General features: G+C 42.5%; 1 protein-coding gene across 11 annotated transcripts; it reads right to left on the reverse strand.

Moving 5' to 3' along the window:
* Window positions 1-1,112: 1,112 nt before the first annotated feature.
* Window positions 1,113-22,614, reverse strand: LOC111568032 (uncharacterized). 11 transcript variants are annotated; one of them, XM_055017521.1, is made up of 11 exons: window positions 22,461-22,614; window positions 18,841-18,932; window positions 17,260-17,417; window positions 15,335-15,539; window positions 12,368-12,506; window positions 11,646-11,785; window positions 10,717-10,769; window positions 9,877-10,001; window positions 9,033-9,140; window positions 8,473-8,682; window positions 1,113-1,787 (listed from the first exon to the last, which is right to left on the reverse strand). In XM_055017521.1, the coding sequence occupies exons 4-11, from the start codon at window positions 15,526-15,528 to the stop codon at window positions 1,383-1,385; spliced, it is 1,374 nt and encodes a 457-aa protein (XP_054873496.1). In that variant the 5' UTR covers window positions 15,529-15,539; window positions 17,260-17,417; window positions 18,841-18,932; window positions 22,461-22,614; the 3' UTR covers window positions 1,113-1,382. The 11 variants fall into 11 exon arrangements, with proteins under 11 accessions (XP_054873496.1, XP_054873498.1, XP_054873494.1 ...); XM_055017523.1 differs by having other exon boundaries at window positions 17,326-17,414; window positions 18,775-18,932; XM_055017519.1 differs by having other exon boundaries at window positions 17,260-17,414; window positions 18,775-18,932.
* Window positions 22,615-23,273: the final 659 nt, after the last annotated feature.

Below are 23,273 nucleotides of genomic sequence, written 5' to 3' on the forward strand. Positions count from 1 at the left end.
AATTATTGACCCCTGAAAAACTGCAATTTTGCAATATTTTGACTTAAAACCTGCCCAAAATGACTAAAATGTCCAAAATGATGTGAAAAATGACTAAAGATTAATCAAAAATAAGACAAAAATGTCAAAGATTACTCATAATTGTGTAACTAGTCAACTAAAGACTCCATTTTAGTAGAAATATGGATCCATCCATACATATACACTGACAGTAACTTTATGGAGACACTAGACCAGTCTGGATTGAAAGCGCTGTACTAAGGTCACTGTGTGAGGAATTAGAACTGATCAGATGTGAACAAAACAACCACAAAGACACAAAACGACCACAAAGAGACACAAAACGACAAAAGCAAGACACAAAAGACAGAAACGTCATCAACAGGGGTTGCTGTGGGAAACGTTTGGGCAGGTTGGTCCTGAAACCATCCAGAAGATTTGAACTGGGAGGAGACGACATACAACAAATCCAACAACAAACTACACACTGGCAGGGTTTATCTGGAAAATACCCAGGACACATAGACAAAAAACAACCATAAAAACACACAAAACAACGCCAAAGACACACAAACTGCACCAAAGAGGCAAGAAGCTATCACAAAACAACCATAAAAAGACACACAATGACAACAAAGAGACCAAACAGCCACAAAGAGACACAAAATGGACAACATATAAACCTAAAACCACCACAAACCAACCATAAAGAGACGATAACGGATACACAAAAAGATGCACAAAATAACCACATAAAGACGCAAAACTACCACAAAGACACATATAACAACCACAAAGAGACACAAAACAACCACAAAGAAACACAAAACAACAAGAGACTCAAAAGAACCACAGAGACACACTAAACAACCACAGAGACACAAAACAACCACAGAGACACACTAAACAACCACAAAGAGACACAAAACAACCACAGAGACACACTAAACAACCACAAAGAGACACAAAACAACCACAGAGACACACTAAACAACCACAGAGAACGTTCCATGTATAATAATAATCATCTAATATATCATGTTGATTAAAAAAAAAATGTTCCCACAATTACAACAGACATCAACGAAAAAAATAAAACCAAAACAAGGAGATTTATATTTCATTTGAATGGTTTTATTAGACATTCAGTTTGGTCATCAGGGGGGTGGGACAAGAGAAAAACGGCATTTTAGGAGGAACTTCAGACTTGTTATTTTTAAAAACATTTTCAAACATTCTCTTCTCCTAGTTTTTTTTTTAGATTTTTACACAACTGCTGCATGTTTTAGTGTTTTCTACATGGATTATCTGAAATTTGATGTAAAATATCCTCCGGTTCTGGAAGGCCCCTCCCAGTTCTGCCTCCAGGTGTGTTCCATCCTTCAGTCCACCACCTGCCACTCGGTGTCGCTGACCAGACGGTAGTTGGTCCTTCGGTAGTTCTTGGGGTGAATCCGTCGCTGCCTCCAGACCTCCTCGTAGAGGCTGCGGATCACCGGAGGAATGGGAGAGAAGCCGGCGGACTGAGCCAGGGCCCTGCAGTACTCCCATTGGTCCTGCTGCAGGACCAGCAGGTGGCGCCGCTCCACTCCACGCTCCTCCTTCTCCTGCAGCGCCAGCTGAGCCTCCTCCTCCATCTGAGCCCGAGGAGGCAGAACGACAGAACCGTCCAACACGGCCAGAGCAAACTGGACCTGCAGGGACGACAGGAGCTGAAAGAACCCAACATCCAGCTCAACACCTGACACACCTGGAGGCTGCAGGTGGAGGAGAAACGCACAAAACACCTGCAGAGACACAAAACATCTACAGAGACACAACAACATCTGCAGAGACACAACAACATCTACAGAGACACAAAACATCTAGAGACACAACAACATCTATAGCGACACAAAACATCTACAGACACAAAACATCTGCAGAGACACAAAACATCTACAGACACAAAACATCTGCAGAGACACAACAACATCTGCAGAGACACAAAACATCTGCAGAGACACAACATCTGCAGAGACAAAACATCTGCAGAGACACAAAACATCTAGAGACATAACAACATCTATAGCGACACAAAACATCTACAGACACAAAACATCTGCAGAGACACAAAACATCTACAGACACAAAACATCTGCAGAGACACAACAACATCTGCAGAGACACAAAACATCTGCAGAGACACAACATCTGCAGAGACAAAACATCTGCAGAGACACAAAACATCTAGAGACATAACAACATCTATAGAGACACAAAACATCTACAGAGACACAACAACATCTGCAGAGACACAACAACATCTACAGAGACACAAAACATCTAGAGACACAACAACATCTATAGCGACACAAAACATCTACAGACACAAAACATCTGCAGAGACACAAAACATCTACAGACACAAAACATCTGCAGAGACACAACAACATCTGCAGAGACACAAAACATCTGCAGAGACACAACATCTGCAGAGACAAAACATCTGCAGAGACACAAAACATCTAGAGACATAACAACATCTATAGCGACACAAAACATCTACAGACACAAAACATCTGCAGAGACACAAAACATCTACAGACACAAAACATCTGCAGAGACACAACAACATCTGCAGAGACACAAAACATCTGCAGAGACACAACATCTGCAGAGACAAAACATCTGCAGAGACACAAAACATCTAGAGACATAACAACATCTATAGAGACACAAAACATCTACAGAGACACAACAACATCTGCAGAGACACAACAACATCTACAGAGACACAAAACATCTAGAGACACAACAACATCTATAGCGACACAAAACATCTACAGACACAAAACATCTGCAGAGACACAAAACATCTACAGACACAAAACATCTGCAGAGACACAACAACATCTGCAGAGACACAAAACATCTGCAGAGACACAACATCTGCAGAGACAAAACATCTGCAGAGACACAAAACATCTAGAGACATAACAACATCTATAGCGACACAAAACATCTACAGACACAAAACATCTGCAGAGACACAAAACATCTACAGACACAAAACATCTGCAGAGACACAACATCTGCAGAGACACAAAACATCTGCAGAGACACAACATCTGCAGAGACAAAACATCTGCAGAGACACAAAACATCTAGAGACATAACAACATCTATAGAGACACAAAACATCTACAGAGACACAACAACATCTGCAGAGACACAACAACATCTACAGAGACACAAAACATCTAGAGACACAACAACATCTATAGCGACACAAAACATCTACAGACACAAAACATCTGCAGAGACACAAAACATCTACAGACACAAAACATCTGCAGAGACACAACAACATCTGCAGAGACACAAAACATCTGCAGAGACACAACATCTGCAGAGACAAAACATCTGCAGAGACACAAAACATCTAGAGACATAACAACATCTATAGCGACACAAAACATCTACAGACACAAAACATCTGCAGAGACACAAAACATCTACAGACACAAAACATCTGCAGAGACACAACAACATCTGCAGAGACACAAAACATCTGCAGAGACACAACATCTGCAGAGACAAAACATCTGCAGAGACACAAAACATCTAGAGACATAACAACATCTATAGAGACACAAAACATCTACAGAGACACAACAACATCTGCAGAGATACATCTGCAGAGACACAAAACATCTACAGAGACACAACATCTGCAGAGACACAACATCTGCAGAGACACAAAACATCTACAGAGACACAACAACATCTATAGAGACAAAAAATAACAAACATAAAAAACAACCACAAAGAGACACAAAACAACCACAATGACACACAAAATTATGGGTTACTTGCATAGCCCCAGTTCTCAGAGTAGCATTGGTTTCAATGTCTCACTATGGGATATGGAAACTCCCGTATTGCCAGACATGTTTATCTCAAACCAACCACAGCACTAAAGGATCGGCCCTCTGCTCTGAGGCCCAGCACTCAGTACTGCAGGAACCAGGCTCAGGGCAGAGACGTCCAGCTGTACGAACAGTGGGAGAGCATGAGCTAACCACTTTGAGCACGAAAGCAAGGTGGGGCTTCAGTGACACCTCGACATGCCCAGGAACAAACTGAGTGCATGAGGAGTGCACTGAGAGGCATGAATGTCACTGACATGCTGGGCAGAGGCCAACGCCAGCAGCCCTGTCCTCAGAGACAGCTGCTTCAAGCTAACCTCCTCCAGTGGTTCAGATGGAGCCCCAGAGAGCCCATTCAAAACCACTGCCAAGTCCCATGGGGGGGCCAGCGACCTGGAAACAGGAAGTAGCTTGCTGCCCCTTTCATAAAATGGCAGACCAAAGGAAGTTGGCTGGTCGTCTTTCCTTCAAATCCCACATGGCATGCTGCAATAGCAGCAAGGTACACCTTAATTGTGGAAAAGGATTTTTGTCTGTCTATCAAGCTCTGCAGGAAAGACAAAATTACACCAACAGTGCACTGAAAGGAGATGTCCTCTCGTCAGACACCCTTTACTTACAGTCATAAAGAGACCTGGAGGAGGATGCTCCAGTGCTCGGAATAGTGTTAATAATAAGTGTTTAAATTACACCACTCTCAGACCAGGCCCATAGGGCCAGGCGCTCCGGGTGTGATGGAATACTGCTGACACTGGGACAGCATATCCCTGTGCAGGAGAATCTGCTCTACCAGCTCCTGTCCCAACAGGAGCTGATAGATCTCCACCAGCCAGTGTGGAGCTATCAGAACTAGTGTGTGGTGATACTCTCTGACTCTGTCCAGAGTCGGAGGTATCAGAGCCGACGGGGGAAAGCGTACAGGAGGACCGGCGGCCAGACGTGCGCGAGTCTGTCCACGCTGAGCGGTGCACCTGGATCGTCTGTTGAGAAAAACAGCGGACATTGTGCGTTTTCTCTCAATGCACATAGATCCACCGTAGTTCTGCCGAAGCGGGCCACACCTGCTCTGCGATGGCTGGATGTAGTGTCCATTGTCCACTGGACAGCAGGTCCGCCCTCGGTTCAGAGCCCCCGGGACGTGGGTGACTCTTAGAGATAGGAGAAGGTTGCTGCTCCACAGAACCAGTCTGCATGCCAGCATGTGTAATTGCTGGATGCACAGACCCCCCTGATGGTCAATATTTGCCAGCGTCGTTGTATTGTCTGTTCTCACCAGGACATGATGTCCACTGAGAAATGGGAGAAAGCGTCTCCACGTGAAAACACCGCTAAGAGCTCCAAATAGTTTATGAGAGAGCGCTGGAGATCTTTGCTCCAGATGCCCCTCACACATCGACCCTCACATACACCACCCCAGCCGGACATGCTCGCCTCTGTAGTGACCACTTTCCGGGACAGAACGGGGCCCACTTCACCAGGAAAGCCGGGTGGTGCCAGCGGCGCAGCGCCATTATGCATTGTGCACTGGCCATCACCCTCCATGCACCATGAAGCACAGGGTCCAGCCTGAGGGAGGACACTCACCGCTGGAAATCCCTCATGTACAGGGGCATGAGGCAGGAAGCATGAGAGGCTCTGAAAGCTTTCACCGTCACTGCCGACAGAAGAGCTGTGAAGGACACGGAGTCTAGGGATAATCCCTGGAAGATTATTTTCTGCACTGAGGATAACACACTCTTTCCTGAGTTTATGATGAAACCAAAGTCAATGAGGTGTTTTATAAGGGTGTTTGCTCTATGGCTTCCTCTCTGGATCATGGCAGGAGGAGCCAGTCATCCAAATACGTGGCCAGCCTGATGCCCTGCTGATGTAGCGGGGCAATGGCTGCCTCGGTACAGCATAGAAACACTCTCAGGGATAGACTGAAAGGGAGCACTCTGTACTCGTTACAAACACCCAGAAAAGCAAACCTCAGATATTTCCCCGGAGCTAGGATGTAGCCCACTCTGGACCTGGAACTGGCACTGAACTGCTTATTGTGTTCTTGTTTGTTAATTGTATACGCGCCATTGACTGGAGGGCTGGATGCGTTGGTGAACATCTTTTTATTAAACAACAACAATGGTGTGTGCTTGTTTGTCTTAGATGAGGGACAGAACCCGCTGTCCTCACAACAAAGTCTCTTTCCCCCTCTGCTGGGATGCATTGTTGTCACAACACATGCAGCGACGGGGACTCATGGGCTCTGGAAACCCGGAGTAGCACACTGTGGAAGAGAATCGGTGGGGCTGGTGAATGGGAACAGACAGCATCGGCACTGCTGGTAAGAGGGGAAGCAATCAGGCTGCTCTCTTCTTCTTCCTGGCCTGTTGCTTGACAGTCCGCACCTTCTGTATCAGCTGTGCGAGGGAGGTAGAGCTGGAGAGCTTCATCCTCCTTTATCTTTGCCTCGCAGCGCTGCTGCATTGAGATGAGAGCGGAGCCAAAGATGTTGTCTGGAATGACCGGCATGTCCAAGGTCTCTGTTATTAGTGCAGGCCAAGGGATGTTCAGCCAGGACGCAGAACATTTGCACACGGACTGCATATCCATGCTGGTGGAGGTGGAAGCGGATGTGCCTCCCTCCTCGTGCCTGAGGGCAGCTACAGCATCTGGTATGGCAAACTCTGAGTCGAGGGGATGAGGACGTCATCCTCACTCTCATCCTCCTCGGATATGAGGAGGTCCAAGGTATCCTCGTCGTCATCCTCACCCTCATCGTCCTCTGATATGAGGAGCTCCAAGGTATCCTCGTCGTCATCCTCATAATCAAACTCCAGTACGTCTTCCACAAGCGGAGCCGGAGCAGCTAGGTCTAGCTGGGAGCCCCAGGTAGTGGTAGCTCACGGTCCCATGTCCACGTCAGTTCCATCCTTGACCGCATTGATGACTGGTATGTTACCCGTGGACAAGTAGGGGTCCTGACCAGACAAGCTAGCTTGGCGTGCTAGGCGTCATCGGAGACTCTTCATGGTGAAGCAGGAGCAGTGTCCGCATGAACCGGGGGCGTCGATAGCCTGTCGGGCGTGTTGCAGGCAAAACGAGCAGACCTGGTGTGAGCCGTTGCTCGATATTTTATTGCCACAGGCACAGAGCCGAGCCCCGGAGTCTCCATCTCCTCTGGTGTGAGAAGCATGGGCATCCATCCTGATTAGGTGGACTGCTGAACAAGTGACGCCGTGAATTAGCTGGTGTGCTAATTAACTGAAATGGTGTTAGCTGCTGTGCTAAACTGTGTAAGAAGCCTTACCTTGGTGTGGTCAGGCAGTCGACTCTCCAGGCTATGGTGAAAGCTGGAGGGTTGCAGGTTTGGTGGCTAGCATTTGGCGACAGAGCAATAGCCACGTTAGCTCCAATCTATGAACAGCTAAGCTAGCTAGCACCTAAAAAGTTGAGAAATGCTACACGAAGTGAGAAGAGGTGTTTGAGTGATGCTGTGTGGTAGCACAGGCTACTGAAGGGTAGGTGGCTCCAAATGACGCAGATGTCGCCATCACCAGCCAATCAGGATTGGTGTAATGAGATGAATGCTTCTGAGGCATACGCAGGGGGTGTAACCCATACTGAGACATCGGAACAAATGCTAGGAATGAGAATAACCACAACGACACACAAAAAAACCACAAACACACAAAAACATCCACAAAGAGACACAAAACAACCACAAAGAGACAAAAAACCCACAAAGACACACAAAACTACCACAAAGAGACACAAAACATCCACAAAGAGGCAAAAAACCCACAGACACACAAAGCTACCACAGACACAAAACAACCACAGAGACACAAAACGACCACAAAGAGACACAAAATGACCACAAAGAGACACAAAATGATCACAAAAAGACACAAAATATCCACGACACACAAAACGACCACAAATAGACACAAAACGACCACAAAGAGACACAAAACAACTACAAATAGACACAAAACATCCACAAAGAGACAAAAAACCCACAGACACACAAAACTACCACAAAGATACACAAAACGACCACAAAGAGACACAAAACGACCACAAAGAGACACAAAATAACTACAAAGAGACACAAAACGACCACAAAGAGACACAAAACGACCACAAAGAGACACAAAACGACCACAAAGAGACACAAAACAACTACAAATAGACACAAAACATCCACAAAGAGACAAAAAAACCCACAGACACACAAAACTACCACAAAGATACACAAAACGACCACAAAGAGACACAAAACGACCACAAAGAGACACAAAATAACTACAAAGAGACACAAAACGACCACAAAGAGACACAAAACGACCACAAAGAGACACAAAACGACCACAAAGAGACACAAAACAACTACAAATAGACACAAAACATCCACAAAGAGACAAAAAACCCACAGACACACAAAACTACCACAAAGATACACAAAACGACCACAAAGAGACACAAAACGACCACAAAGAGACACAAAATAACTACAAAGAGACACAAAACGACCACAAAGAGACACAAAACGACCACAAAGAGACACAGCCCTCCTCACCTGGCAGTGAAAGTTGGGGAAGGGGAGGATGAGTTTGCACATGCCGATGAAGAACAGCGAGGGGAAGCCGGGCGGCATCATGAGGCGGTAGAGACCCAACAGCACCTCGTCCTGGATGTCCACACCCAGCTGGGCTCCGTCCAGGAACCCAAACCTGTAGTTATACCCGGTGCAGAAAATCAGGACGTCAGCCCCGCCCACCGAGCCATCCTGCAACCAATCACAGCCAAGTGTCAGATTACCATGGCATCCAACAGCTGCTGTGTAGAAGTAATAAAATTTACAGAACATCTGTACACAACCACACAGAGACACAAAACAACCACAAAGAGACACAAAACAACCACAAAGAGACACAAAACAACCACAAAGACACAAAGAGACACAAAACAACCACAAAGACACAAAACAACCACAAAGAGACACAAAACTACAAAAGACGCAAAAAAACACAAAGAGACACAAAACAACTACAAAGACACAGCATGGAGTCCTACAGACCCTGTTCTATCCTTTATGATGTAAATCTTTTAAATAAAATGATTTGTTTTTGTTCTCACCTGGAAGCAAATTCTGCCGTCGTCTTCGAACGCGACGATAGAACTGGACTCCTGGATCCCAGCAGGTAGAGGGAAGGAGAGGGGAGGATGACGATGACTCAGAGTTACCTGGAGGAGGAGGAGGAGGAGGAAGAGGGGGAGGAAGAGGAGGAAGAGGAGGAGGAGGAGAAAGAGGGGGAGGAAGAGGAGGAAGAGGAGGAGGAAGAGGAGGGGGAAGGGGAGGAAGAGGAGGAGGAGGAGGAAGAGGGGGAGGAAGAGGAGGAAGAGGAGGAGGAGGAGAAAGAGGGGGAGGAAGAGGAGGAAGAGGAGGAGGAAGAGGAGGGGGAAGGGGAGGAAGAGGGGGAGGAGGAGGAGGAGGAGAAGAAGGAGGAGGAAGAGGATGAGGAGGAGGAAGAGGGGGAGGAGAAGAAGGAGGAGGATGTTTTATCAGCAGTCTTGCATTAATCTTCATGTACTTCTGTAATAATTTGCTCTTCAACAACATTTAACTGTAAATCTCTCTCTGTGTTTACTGGATTTACATCAGAATAAATCAGTATTAAATGTAAATTACAGATAAAAACTCTGCTGTGGTCATTACTGGTCTCTTTGTTTCAAACTCATGTAGACGTCTCAGTTAAAACCAAACAGTCCTGAGTGGAGTTAAAGACTCCCAGAAGGTTCTAATCACAGCTCTGAGGTTCTTTCTTTCTCTTTGGTCTGCATCAAACCTCTGGAACCCGATTCTGTGGCTCCACTAAAGCGACTTCAAGGTAAAGACTGTTTGTTCTGGTGCGTGTTGGATCCACGTGGACACAAAAACCTATAAAAGAAGCGGAGATTTCTGCAGCATTTCCATGGTTACCTGAGCACCAGCTTCAGCCAGCTCCATGGAGATGTCTAGACCTGAAGCTTTGGCTCCCAGAACCACCACCGACCGACCCGAGAATGGTTCTGGAAACCTGTACGAGTGGCTGTGGAGAACCTGTCCTGAGAACGGAGACAGGGACGTCTTTAGGCTAGAGTAGCTTAGCATGGCACAAAACAACCACAAAGATACACAAAGGGACACAAAACAAACACAAAGAGACACAAAATAACCACAAAGAGACACAAAACAACCACAGAGAGACACAAAACAACCATAAAGAGACACAAAACAACCACAGAGACACAAAACAACCATAAAGAGACACAAAATGACCAGAGAGACACAAAACAACCATAAAGAGACACAAAACAACCATAAAGAGACACAAAATGACCACAGAGAGACACAAAACAACCACAAAGATACACAAAACAACCACAGAGAGACACAAAACAACCACAGAGAGATACAAAACAACCATAAAGAGACACAAAACAACCACAGACAGACACAAAACAACTACAAAGATACACAAAGAGACACAAAACAAACACAGGGAGGCAGAAAACAACCACAAAGAGACAGAAAACAACCACAAATAGACACAAAACCACAGAGAGACACAAAACAATCACAAAGACACACAAAACCTGTGTTAGCCTGGCGCTAACACAGGTAGCGTGCTAACGAAGCTAAATCTGAGTCATTAAAGTCGACTAACAGAATCATCACTAACTTTAAAGACAGAAATACGTGAAATCAGAAGTTTATGTTGCTCTTTAAGGAACTAAAGACTGTGCTCTGATAAAAACCTTCCCGTTAGTGTGTCTGTACCTTTAAAGTTGTGTATTCCTGGGATGTCAGGGATGTGAGGATCTGAGTAGTGACTGAAAAACACAAAAACAAACTTTAAAACTCAACGACACCGAGAGGCAACAAACAGAAAGAAATCAGGTTTGGAGGTCATTTGTTTATTTTCTGTCTCTTTTGGTGTTTCTTTGTTGTCATTTTCTGCATCTTTGTGTTTGTGTCTTTTTATGGTTGTTTGTGGTTGTTTTGTGTCTCTTTGTGGTTGTTTTGTGTCTCTTTGTGGTTGTTTTGTGTCTCTTTGTGGCTGTTTTGTGGCTGTTTGTGGCTGTTTTGTGTCTGTTTGTGGTTGTTTTGTGTCTCTTTGTGGCTGTTTTGTGTCTCTTTGTGGCTGTTTTGTGTCTCTTTGTGGCTGTTTTGTGTCTGTTTGTGGCTGTTTTGTGTCTGTTTGTGGTTGTTTTGTGTCTCTTTGTGGCTGTTTTGTGCCTCTTGTTGGTTGTTTTGTGTCTTTGTGGTTGTTTTGTGTCTGTTTGTGGTTGTTTTGTGTCTCTTTGCGGTTGCTTTGTGCATCTTTGTGGTCATTTTATGTCTCTTTGTCATTGTTTTCTGTCTCTGTGGTTGTTTTGTGACTCTTTGTGGTCATTTTTTTGCATCTTTGTGGTTGTTTTCTGTCTCTTTGTGGTTATTTTTTGCCTTTATGTGGTCGTTTAATGATGTTGTTTTTGTCATTGTGTGTCTTTGTGGTGATCTTATGTCTTCTGTGGTAATTTTGTGTCTCTTTGTGGTCGTTTTGTTTGTCTTTGTGGTGATTTTGTTGGTCTTTATGGTAATTCTATGTCACTTTGTGGTAATTTTATGTCTTTTGTAGTATTTTTGCAGGTCTTTATGGTAATTCGACGTCTCGTTGCAGTCACTTTGTGTCTCTTTCCTTTAAAGGGGGTGAAGTTAAATCTCACCCTGTGCAGACGAACACCGAGTCGAAGGTCTCTGTTTTCTGACAACCAGAGGAATCAGATGACGTCACTTCCCACGTCGCCCTCGTCTCCTCGGCCGTTGTCACGACGACAGGCTCCACCTTCTCCACCACAGTGTTGAACTGAAAAACAGGAGTCACAGCGAAGTATTAATTACATTCAGTGAGATGAAAACCGTCTTTAGAATCAGATGATCTTATCAGGAAAGACAATTCTGTTGTCTGAACGACGACAAAAACTGGAAAAGTCTGTTTGCAATCCTTTTGTGGTCATCTAGCGCCTCTGTCATCATTTTAAATTTCTCTGTGTTTGTTTTGTGTCGTTTGTAATCATTTTCTGTCTCTTTGTAGACATTTTGTGTTTCTTTGTGGTGGCTTTGTGTCTCTTTGTAGACATTTTGTGTCTCTTTGTGGTTGTTTTGTGTCTCTTTGTAGACATTTTGTGTTTCTTTGTGGTGGCTTTGTGTCTCTTTGTAGACATTTTGTGTCTCTTTGTGGTTGTTTTGTGTCTCTTTGTAGTCATTTTGTGTCTCGTTGTGATCCTCGTTGTGATTGTTTATGAAAGCTGCTGTAAAGCAACAGAAAAGTCTGATTGATTTGACCTGAAGCTCAAATTTCTAACATCATCAGATATGACAGAGAAACACGTTTTTTTGTTCTGTTCTGATTGAAATGATAAAGCGGTTCTAAAACAGGCCGACTGACCCGGATGTGCGGCCAGATGTGGTGGTTCTGGCAGTACTTCTCCAGGTACCGCTGGACCTCCTGATGGGGAATGAAGCTCCTCAGCTGAGGGTCGAAGGGGAAGTCTGGGAACATCATCACCTCTTTGGGCAGGTTGGTCCTGAAACCATCCAGAAGATTTGAACTGGGAGGAGACGATGTACAACAAATCCAACAACAAACTACACACTGGCAGGGTTTATCTGGAAAATACCCAGGACACATAAAGAGACAAAAAACAACCATAAAAAGACACAAAACAACGCCAAAGACACACAAACTGCACCAAAGAGGCAAGAAGCTATCACAAAACAACCATAAAAAGACACACAATGACGACAAAGAGACAAAACAGCCACAAAGAGACACAAAATGGACAACATATAAACGTAAAACCACCACAAACCAACCATAAAGAGACGATAACGGATACACAAAAAGACGCAAAAAATAACCACATAAAGACACAAAACTACCACAAAGAAACATATAACAACCACAAAGAGACACAAAACAACCACAGAGACACACTAAACAACCACAGAGACACACTAACAGCCACAGAGACACACTAAACAAGCACAGAGACACACTAAACAACCACAGAGACACACTAACAGCCACAGAGACACACTAAACAAGCACAGACACACTAAACAAGCACAGAGACACACTAAACAAGCACAGAGACACACAAAACAACCACAGAGACACACTAAACAAGCACAGAGACACACTAAACAAGCACAGACACACTAAACAAGCACAGAGACACACTAAACAAGCACAGAGACACACAAAACAACCACAGAGACACACAAAACAACCACAGAGACACACTAAACAAGCACAGAGACACACTAAACAAGCACAGAGACACACTAAACAAGCACAGAGACACACTAAACAACCACAGAGACACACTAAACAAGCACAGACACACTAAACAAGCACAGAGACACACTAAACAACCACAGAGACACACAAAACAACCACAGAGACACACTAAACAAGCACAGAGACACACTAAACAACCACAGAGACACACTAAACAAGCACAGAGACACACTAAACAACCACAGAGACACACTAAACAAGCACAGAGACACACTAACAACCACAGAGACACACTAAACAACCACAGAGACACACAAAACAACCACAGAGACACACTAAACAAGCACAGAGACACACTAAACAAGCACAGAGACACACTAACAACCACAGAGACACACTAAACAACCACAGAGACACACTAAACAAGCACAGAGACACACTAAACAACCACAGAGACACACTAAACAAGCACAGAGACACACTAAACAAGCACAGAGACACACTAAACAAGCACAGAGACACACTAAACAAGCACAGAGACACACTAAACAAGCACAGACACACTAAACAACCACAGAGACACACTAAACAAGCACAGAGACACACTAAACAAGCACAGACACACTAAACAAGCACAGAGACACACTAAACAAGCACAGAGACACACAAAACAACCACAGAGACACACTAAACAACCACAGAGACACACTAAACAACCACAGAGACACACTAACAGCCACAGAGACACACTAAACAAGCACAGAGACACACTAAACAACCACAGAGACACACAAAACAACCACAGAGACACACTAAACAAGCACAGAGACACACTAAACAAGCACAGACACACTAAACAAGCACAGAGACACACTAAACAAGCACAGAGACACACTAAACAACCACAGAGACACACTAAACAAGCACAGAGACACACTAAACAAGCACAGACACACTAAACAAGCACAGAGACACACTAAACAAGCACAGAGACACACAAAACAACCACAGAGACACACAAAACAACCACAGAGACACACTAAACAAGCACAGAGACACACTAAACAAGCACAGAGACACACTAAACAAGCACAGAGACACACTAAACAAGCACAGAGACACACTAAACAAGCACAGAGACACACTAAACAACCACAGAGACACACTAAACAAGCACAGACACACTAAACAAGCACAGACACACTAAACAACCACAGAGACACACTAAACAAGCACAGAGACACACTAAACAACCACAGAGACACACTAAACAAGCACAGAGACACACTAAACAACCACAGAGACACAATAAACAACCACAGAGACACACAAAACAACCACAGAGACACACTAAACAAGCACAGAGACACACTAAACAAGCACAGAGACACACTAACAACCACAGAGACACACTAAACAACCACAGAGACACACTAAACAAGCACAGAGACACACTAAACAAGCACAGAGACACACTAAACAAGCACAGAGACACACTAAACAAGCACAGAGACACACTAAACAAGCACAGACACACTAAACAACCACAGAGACACACTAAACAAGCACAGAGACACACTAAACAAGCACAGAGACACACTAACAACCACAGAGACACACTAAACAAGCACAGAGACACACTAACAACCACAGAGACACACTAACAGCCACAGAGACACACTAAACAACCACAGAGACACACTAACAGCCACAGAGACACACTAAACAAGCACAGAGACACACTAAACAAGCACAGAGACACACTAAACAAGCACAGAGACACACTAAACAACCACAGAGACACACTAAACAAGCACAGACACACTAAACAAGCACAGACACACTAAACAAGCACAGAGACACACTAAACAAGCACAGAGACACACTAAACAAGCACAGAGACACACTAAACAAGCACAGAGACACACTAAACAACCACAGAGACACACTAAACAAGCACAGAGACACACTAAACAACCACAGAGACACACTAAACAAGCACAGAGACACACTAAACAAGCACAGAGACACACTAACAACCACAGAGACACACTAAACAACCACAGAGACACACTAAACAAGCACAGAGACACACTAACAGCCTGTATCTACCTCAGGTCTCTGTACATGCTGCTGTGAATCGGCCGTCCGTCGTTCGTCCCGATCCGTTCATCGTAGCACCAGGTTCCTCCCACTTCATGGCTGAGTTCAAACACCACCGGAGGACAGAAGCCTGGACAGGACAGGATGTGACGAGCTGCACAGAGACCAGCAGCACCAGCACCGATAACAGCAACCTTCATCATCCTTCAATTAGCTGTCCACAGAGACAGACAGGAGAGAGACAGACAGGACAGAGAGACAGACAGGAGACAATGACCACAAAGAGACTCAAATCAACCATAAAGAGACACAAAATGGCCAAAAGACACATAATGCCTACAAAGGGACACAAAATGGCTACAAAGAGACACAAAATGGCTACAAAGAGACAGAAAATGGCTACAAAGAGACACAAAATGGCTACAAAGAGACATAAAATGGCCACAAAAAGACACAAAATGGCCAAAAGACACAAAATGGCGACAATAGACAAAAAATGGCCACAAAGAGACACAAAATGGCTGCAAAGAGACACAAAATGGCTACAAAGAGACACAAAATGGCCACAAAAAGACACAAAATGGCCAAAAGACACAAAATGGCGACAACAGACAAAAAATGGCCACAAAGAGACACAAAATGGCCGCAAAGAGACACAAAATGGCTACAAAGAGACACAAAATGGCTACAAAGAGACACAAAATGGCCGCAAAAGACACAAAATGGCTACAGACACAAAATGGCTACAAAGAGACACAAAATGGCTACAAAGAGACACAAAATGGCAACAAAAGACACAAAATGGCTACAGACACAAAATGGCTACAAAGAGACACAAAATGGCCACAAAGTGACATTAAATGACACAAACAAATCGAAAATAAACACAAACACTATAACTACAAAAATAATATCCAAAAAGTGATGCAAAACAGCCACGAAGGTTCAGGAGGTTCAAAGGTTCTTTATTATCGTCGTTATAAAAACGACGAGAAGCACAGCATCTCCAGCAGCGCAATAAATTAGCTGTAATAAAAACAAATACATCGGCTTTCATCAATAAAACAAATAAAATGAAGAGACACAACACGACATTAAAGAGGCAAAAAAGACACACAAAATGACGAGAAAACAGACGTAATATGACCACAAACCAACCGCAAAGACACAACGTGATGATAAAGACGCGCAAGATTATCAGAAAATGACACAAAATGACCACAAAGATAAGATAACGTTTTATAGCTCCAGAGGAAATTTCCACTGGTACGGCAGCAACATCTCTCACAGCAGCAATAAACATATGTACAGTAATAATAATAATAATAATAATAATAACAATAATAATAATAATAATAATAATAATAATAATAATAATAATAATAATAATAATAATAACAATAATAATAATAATAATATGTACAATATATACAAGAATGAAGAATGAAAATGAATAAATACAGTATTACTTCACTATAAATGACAGCAGCATAAAGTGGCTTGTGGAATCCTCACCCTAACCCATAGACACATATGAAGATGGAAAACACAAATGGATGCAAAACAACCACAAAGACACACAAAATTACTGCAGAGACAAAAAAACAGCCACAAATAGATGCAGAACGACCATAAAGAGACTAAAATGACCACAAAATGGCTGTAAAACAACCAAAAATAGATTGAAAATAACACAATACAGACACACAATTCAACCCCAAAGACACACAATTCAACCCCAAAGACACACAATTCAACCACAAAGACACACAATTCAACCAAAAAGACACACAATTCAACCACAATCACTAAAAATGACAACAAACGCACACAAAACAGTCAAAAAGATGCACAAATGGCCACAAAACCAACAAAAATAGATGCAACCAACCCCAAAGAGACACACATAGAGTGTAACTATCAGTGATACTCACTGCTGCAGAGATGAACTTCACCTGTACAGGTAAACTCAACACCTGTCGGTCTACTGAGGAACTCACCAGCTTCAGTCCGGTATTCAACATTAACTGGTGACACCAGCGTTTCTGAGACAGGTGTTTGGTGGGCGTGGCTTGTCAGGACCCCTTACCTACTGAACGTGAAACAACCAATGAGACAACTGGGTCTAGAAAATGACATTTCTGCTGTACTATCCACTGATTTGGAGCCATTTAGTGTCTTTTGTGGTCATTTTGTGTCTCTTTGTAGCCATTATGTGTCTCTTTGTGGTCATTTTGTGTCTCCCTGTGATCCAAAGAGATCAAGAGAACACCAAGTTCACCAAACCGTGTGATAACAGAAAGTGTTGCAGTATAACGTCAATATATTGATACCGTATTGACAGATTTAGATCACATTGTAGCTACACTGTCTCACTGTCTTATTTAAATCCACAAACATCAAAATTCCACCAAAACAGTCCAGCAGTATTTAACGGACTGAATTTGAAATTCAGCAATTTAGCAAAAATTCAAAGAACATTCATGTTCATCTCTATTCATGTATATTTACTATTGTTCTACATGTTTAGAAATAGAAATACCTTTAATTTTGTATTCTATATGTAGCAGTTGTGTTCTCTAACTCTATCCTGCGTTCCATTCAGGAAGAATCCCGAAAAAGTTTTGCAACAACCCGAAAAAGTTTTGCGAGATCTTGCAAAAATCACATCAATCTTTTTGGACGTTTGCTCTTCAGCTCAGTTCTTCTGTGATTGGCTACCTGTCTTCATCGTAGTCACGGGCAACGACAACTACGTTTGAGATAAGATAATGTTTTATAGCTCCTCACACCAGGGGAAATTTCCACTGGTACGGCAGCAACATCTCTCACAGCAGCAATAAACATATGTACAGTAATAATAATAATAATAATAATAATAATAATAATAATAATAATAATAATAATAATAATAACAATAATAATAATAATATGTACAATATATACAAGAATGAAGAATGAAAATGAATAAATACAGTATTACTTCACTATAAATGACAGCAGCATAAAGTGGCTTGTGGAATCCTCACCCTAACCCAAAGACACATATGAAGATGGAAAACACAAATGGACGCAAAAAACCCACAAAGACAAACACAATTACTGCAAAGAGACAAAAAACAACCACAAATAGATGCAGAACGACCATAAAGAGACTAAAATGACCACAAAATGGCTGCAAAACAACCAAAAGTAAATGGAAAATAACATAATACAGACACACAATTCAACCCCAAAGACACACAATTCAACCCCAAAGACACACAATTCAACCACAAAGACACACAATTCAACCAAAAAGACACACAATTCAACCACAATCACTAAAAATGACAACAAACGCACACAAAACAGTCAAAAAGATGCACAAATGGCCACAAAACAAACAAAAATAGATGCAACCAACCCCAAAGAGACACACATAGAGTGTAACTATCAGTGATACTCACTGCTGCAGAGATGAACTTCACCTGTACAGGTAAACTCAACACCTGTCGGTCTACTGAGGAACTCACCAGCTTCAGTCCGGTATTCAACATTAACTGGTGACACCAGCGTTTCTGAGACAGGTGTTTGGTGGGCGTGGCTTGTCAGGACCCCTTACCTACTGAACGTGAAACAACCAATGAGACAACTGGGTCTAGAAAATGACATTTCTGCTGTACTATCCACTGATTTGGAGCCATTTAGTGTCTTTTGTGGTCATTTTGTGTCTCTTTGTAGCCATTATGTGTCTCTTTGTGGTCATTTTGTTTCTTTTGTGGTCAAGGAGACACAAAACAACCACAGCGAGACACAAAAAGACCACAAAGAGGCAAAAAATGAATACAAAGACACACAAAATGATGAGAGACACAACATGTCTCTTCATAGCCATTTTGTGTCTGAAATGACACAAAAAGACCAGAGACACAAAACAACCACAAAGAGACACAAAAAGACCACAAAGAGGCAAAAAATGAATACAAAGACACACAAAATGATGACAGAGACACAACATGTGTCTCTTCATAGCCATTTTGTGTCTGAAATGACACAAAAAGACCACAGAGACACAAAACGACCACAAAGAGACACAAAACGATCACAAAGAGACACAAAATGGCTACAAAGAGAGACAAAACAACCACAAAGAGACACAAAACGACCACAAAGAGACACAAAATAATGACAGAGACACTCGTTTTGTCTCTCTTTGTAGCTATTTTGTGTCTCTTTGTGGCCATTTTATGTCTGAAATGACACAAAAAGACCACAGAGACACAAAATGGCCACAAAGTGACACAAAATAAAAGTTTTTGCGAGATCCCAAGAAAGTCACATCAATCTTATTGGACGTTTGCTCTTCAGATTTGCTTTTCTCACATAAAACATCCAAACAGGCTGAGTGGTTCGGGCTTCGTTTGTGCTGCTGAGATATTACCGGTTTTATTTACAGACGATCATATATCTAGACTCCAATTGATTACATCTGTGGTCTACGTCAGTCATCAGCACCACCGTCTGTGGTCTACATCATAGTCATCGACACCACCATCTGTGGTCTACGTCATAGACATCAACACCACCGTCTGTGGTCTATGTCATAGACATCAACACCACCATCTGTGGTCTACGTCATAGACATCAACACCACCATCTGTGGTCTATGTCATAGACATTAACACCACCGTCTGTGGTCTATGTCATAGACATCAACACCACCGTCTGTGGTCTACGTCAGTCATCAACACCACCGTCTGTTGTCTACATCATAGACATCGACACCACCGTCTGTGGTCTACGTCAGTCATCAACACCACCGTCTGTGGTCTACGTCATAGACATCAACACCACCGTCTGTGGTCTATGTCATAGACATCAACACCACCATCTGTGGTCTACGTCAGTCATCAACACCACCGTCTGTGGTCTATGTCTCTATGTCAGGCATCAACACCACCGTCTATGGTCTACATCATAGACATCGACACCACCGTCTGTGGTCTACATCATAGACATCGACACCACCTTCTGTGGTCTACGTCATAGACATCAACACCAACGTCTGTGGTCTATGTCATAGACATCAACACCACCGTCTGTGGTCTATGTCATAGACATCAACACCACCGTCTGTGGTCTACGTCAGTCATCAACACCACCTTCTGTGGTCTACGTCATAGACATCGACACCACCATCTGTGGTCTACATTATAGACATTGACACCACCGTCTGTGGTCTACGTCAGTCATCAACACCACCGTCTGTGGTCTACGTCATAGACATCGACACCACCGTGTGTGGTCTACGTCAGTCATCAACACCACCGTCTGTGGTCTACGTCATAGACATCGACACCACCGTGTGTGGTCTACGTCAGTCATCAACACCACCGTCTGTGGTCTACGACATTTATAATATTTATCATCCCCAATCATCTCCTGAAGTCCATATGGTAAGAGACACCAGTATCTGGTTGTGAATTTACCACAGGATGCTTATAATCATGCTGATGTGGTCGTAGACTCTACACTAGTTTAATGACAGTAAATGCATGTTGTTTATTATTTTTAATGCTTTATAGTTTTTAATAAACATTTAATAGCCTATATGTAATCAATAAATGGCCTTTGCCTATCTAAAGAAAAACTCACTCAGAACTCTGATTTGTTAACAGTACTAAATAAATCAATAAATACATGCATACACACATAAATAAGTCAATACATTAACTGTGTTAACATTAGGTTTACATTTAGATGAATGAAAAATGTCTGTAGAATTTGTTTGTCCAGTATTCTGCATTCAGTTGTTTATGTTTTTGCAGAATCCAGTATTGTTCACTGGTTGCTCATTACATTTTATTAGTTTGGCTTCACTGTTTAAAATGATGCCACTTATTTTCAGACAGAACCTGTGATAATAAAACAATACAAAATTTTTAGTTTCTTGTTAATAAAGCACTTAAACTTTTAGGTATGACTAAATGCTTTTTTCAAAATTAAATATACCACTCCTTAGGTGGTACTGGCCCCAAGTTCAGTAAAGTTGGAAAGATATTCACAGATTTGGACTTCTGGCATCAATAACTCATTAGATATACTTTGTCAAAACATAAACAATGCCTCTTTCCCATTGTTGTACAGTAGACAATATGCTACAAGCCCAGTTTTATCAAAAGTAGCTGTCTTTCAAACTGCAGAAATAACATTGGTGTCTATGAGCAGCCGGCTGTGCAACGAGTGAACAGGGACAATCTGCAAAATGCAAAACTGCTGCAAACAGCGACGAGAGACACAAATATTCAATAACTTCACTCTGATACTCTGTAGTGTCACCAAAATTACTGCAGCCTTCAACTGGCTCCTGTTGACACCAATGTTATTCCTGCAGCTTGAAAGACAGCTACTGTTGATAAAACTGGGCTTTTAGCACATTGTCTACCTTACAACGATGGGAAAGAGGCATCGTTTATGTTTTGATAACCAGACTTCAGACTTCTGGTATCAATAACTCATTAGATATAATGAGTTATTGATACCAGAAGTCTGAATCTGTGAATATCTTTCCAACTTTACAGAACTGTGGCCCCGAGGAGCCGTGGTGGGCGTCCTTTATTTTCATTTCTGAAAGGTGGTAACACTAGTTGACACTGACAACAAGAACATTTCGGAACAGTTTATTGACGTCTGTGTGTTTTGAACAGGCATCGTCACAGTCACATGATCTATGTTACCGCCTCCCTCACTAAATGTCACCAGATAATCTGGAACACCAATTAATCTGGAACACCTGACTTTCAGCTGCTGACGCTCAAAGAAGCTGTAATTTAAAGATGAAACGGCGACATATTACTTAGTGTTGTCTAAATGAGCGCAGGAACAGGTCGCCTCTAAATTACCCACTGAAAAATCAAACATAAAGTCAGTTATTTATCTGTTTTTTCGGCTAACAAACAAGCTAACTAGCGTTAGACGAATCTTAATGAAGTTGTTAACTGCGCATGCGCACCGCTAACTGTTCCAAACTTTCTAGCTAGCTGTGCGGCTTGCTACGTAGCGGCATTAAAATACACACTTTTACACAAAATACTCCGATCAATCAGCAATAATCCATAAGAAACGCGCTGCCCGAGCTAACGTCTGTCGTTACCGTCGGTGTCCCTGCTGTGGAGCTGCAGAAATCAAGGAAACATCGCTGAAATAAATCGGTGGAGGGGTACACTCGTTCTGCTCCGGGCTACAAAACCGGTCATACCACCGGAGCCGTTAGAGCAGAACGGCAGCGGTGTAGCGCTTCAACTGGTTCACAGTGTCGAGCTGCTCCACTGAAGGCTGCCCAGGAAACTGCCTGAACAAAAACGATATTCTTTACAGTCGAAACGAGTAAAAAATAAAAACATAAAATATTCTAAGAAAATTCTGGCAGTTATTGTTTATTGCTACTAAACAAAAAATTGCACGGGGTGGTTTAGACTATATTTCTCACAAAATTAACGTATTAAAGAAACCATTCATTCAAGAAATAGCTTCATATATAATAATAAAGCAATGATATAATAATTGAAATGGGATTTAAAGTTGAGTTTTGACCATTTTTGACTAATAATGAAAGTAATTGTACAATTAAATGCATAAATAACTGTTGGTACCTAACGGAAAATCCATAAATATCTGTTTATTTCTGTGTTTTGTCAGTTTTTTCCCTTTAAAATGGCCCAGTGATACACTATCAGTGGAATTATTAGTTTTGTTGATGTCATTAGTCTTTTTAATTACTTCTGTTTCTGTAAAGCACTTTGCAACTTTATAAAATGTGTAAATAAAGTTTATTACGATTTCTGTAAAGGAAATCATAGTGCAGCTACATTTAAAACCACGATTCTAAATAACCGCCGTTTAACCCGCCTCAGATATTACATTTATCATCAAATCAATGAAGATGAGTGGAAAAAGAAAACTTTTA

This window comes from Amphiprion ocellaris, chromosome 14 (genome assembly GCF_022539595.1).
Source record: "Amphiprion ocellaris isolate individual 3 ecotype Okinawa chromosome 14, ASM2253959v1, whole genome shotgun sequence".
NCBI classification, from domain to species: domain Eukaryota; kingdom Metazoa; phylum Chordata; class Actinopteri; family Pomacentridae; genus Amphiprion; species Amphiprion ocellaris.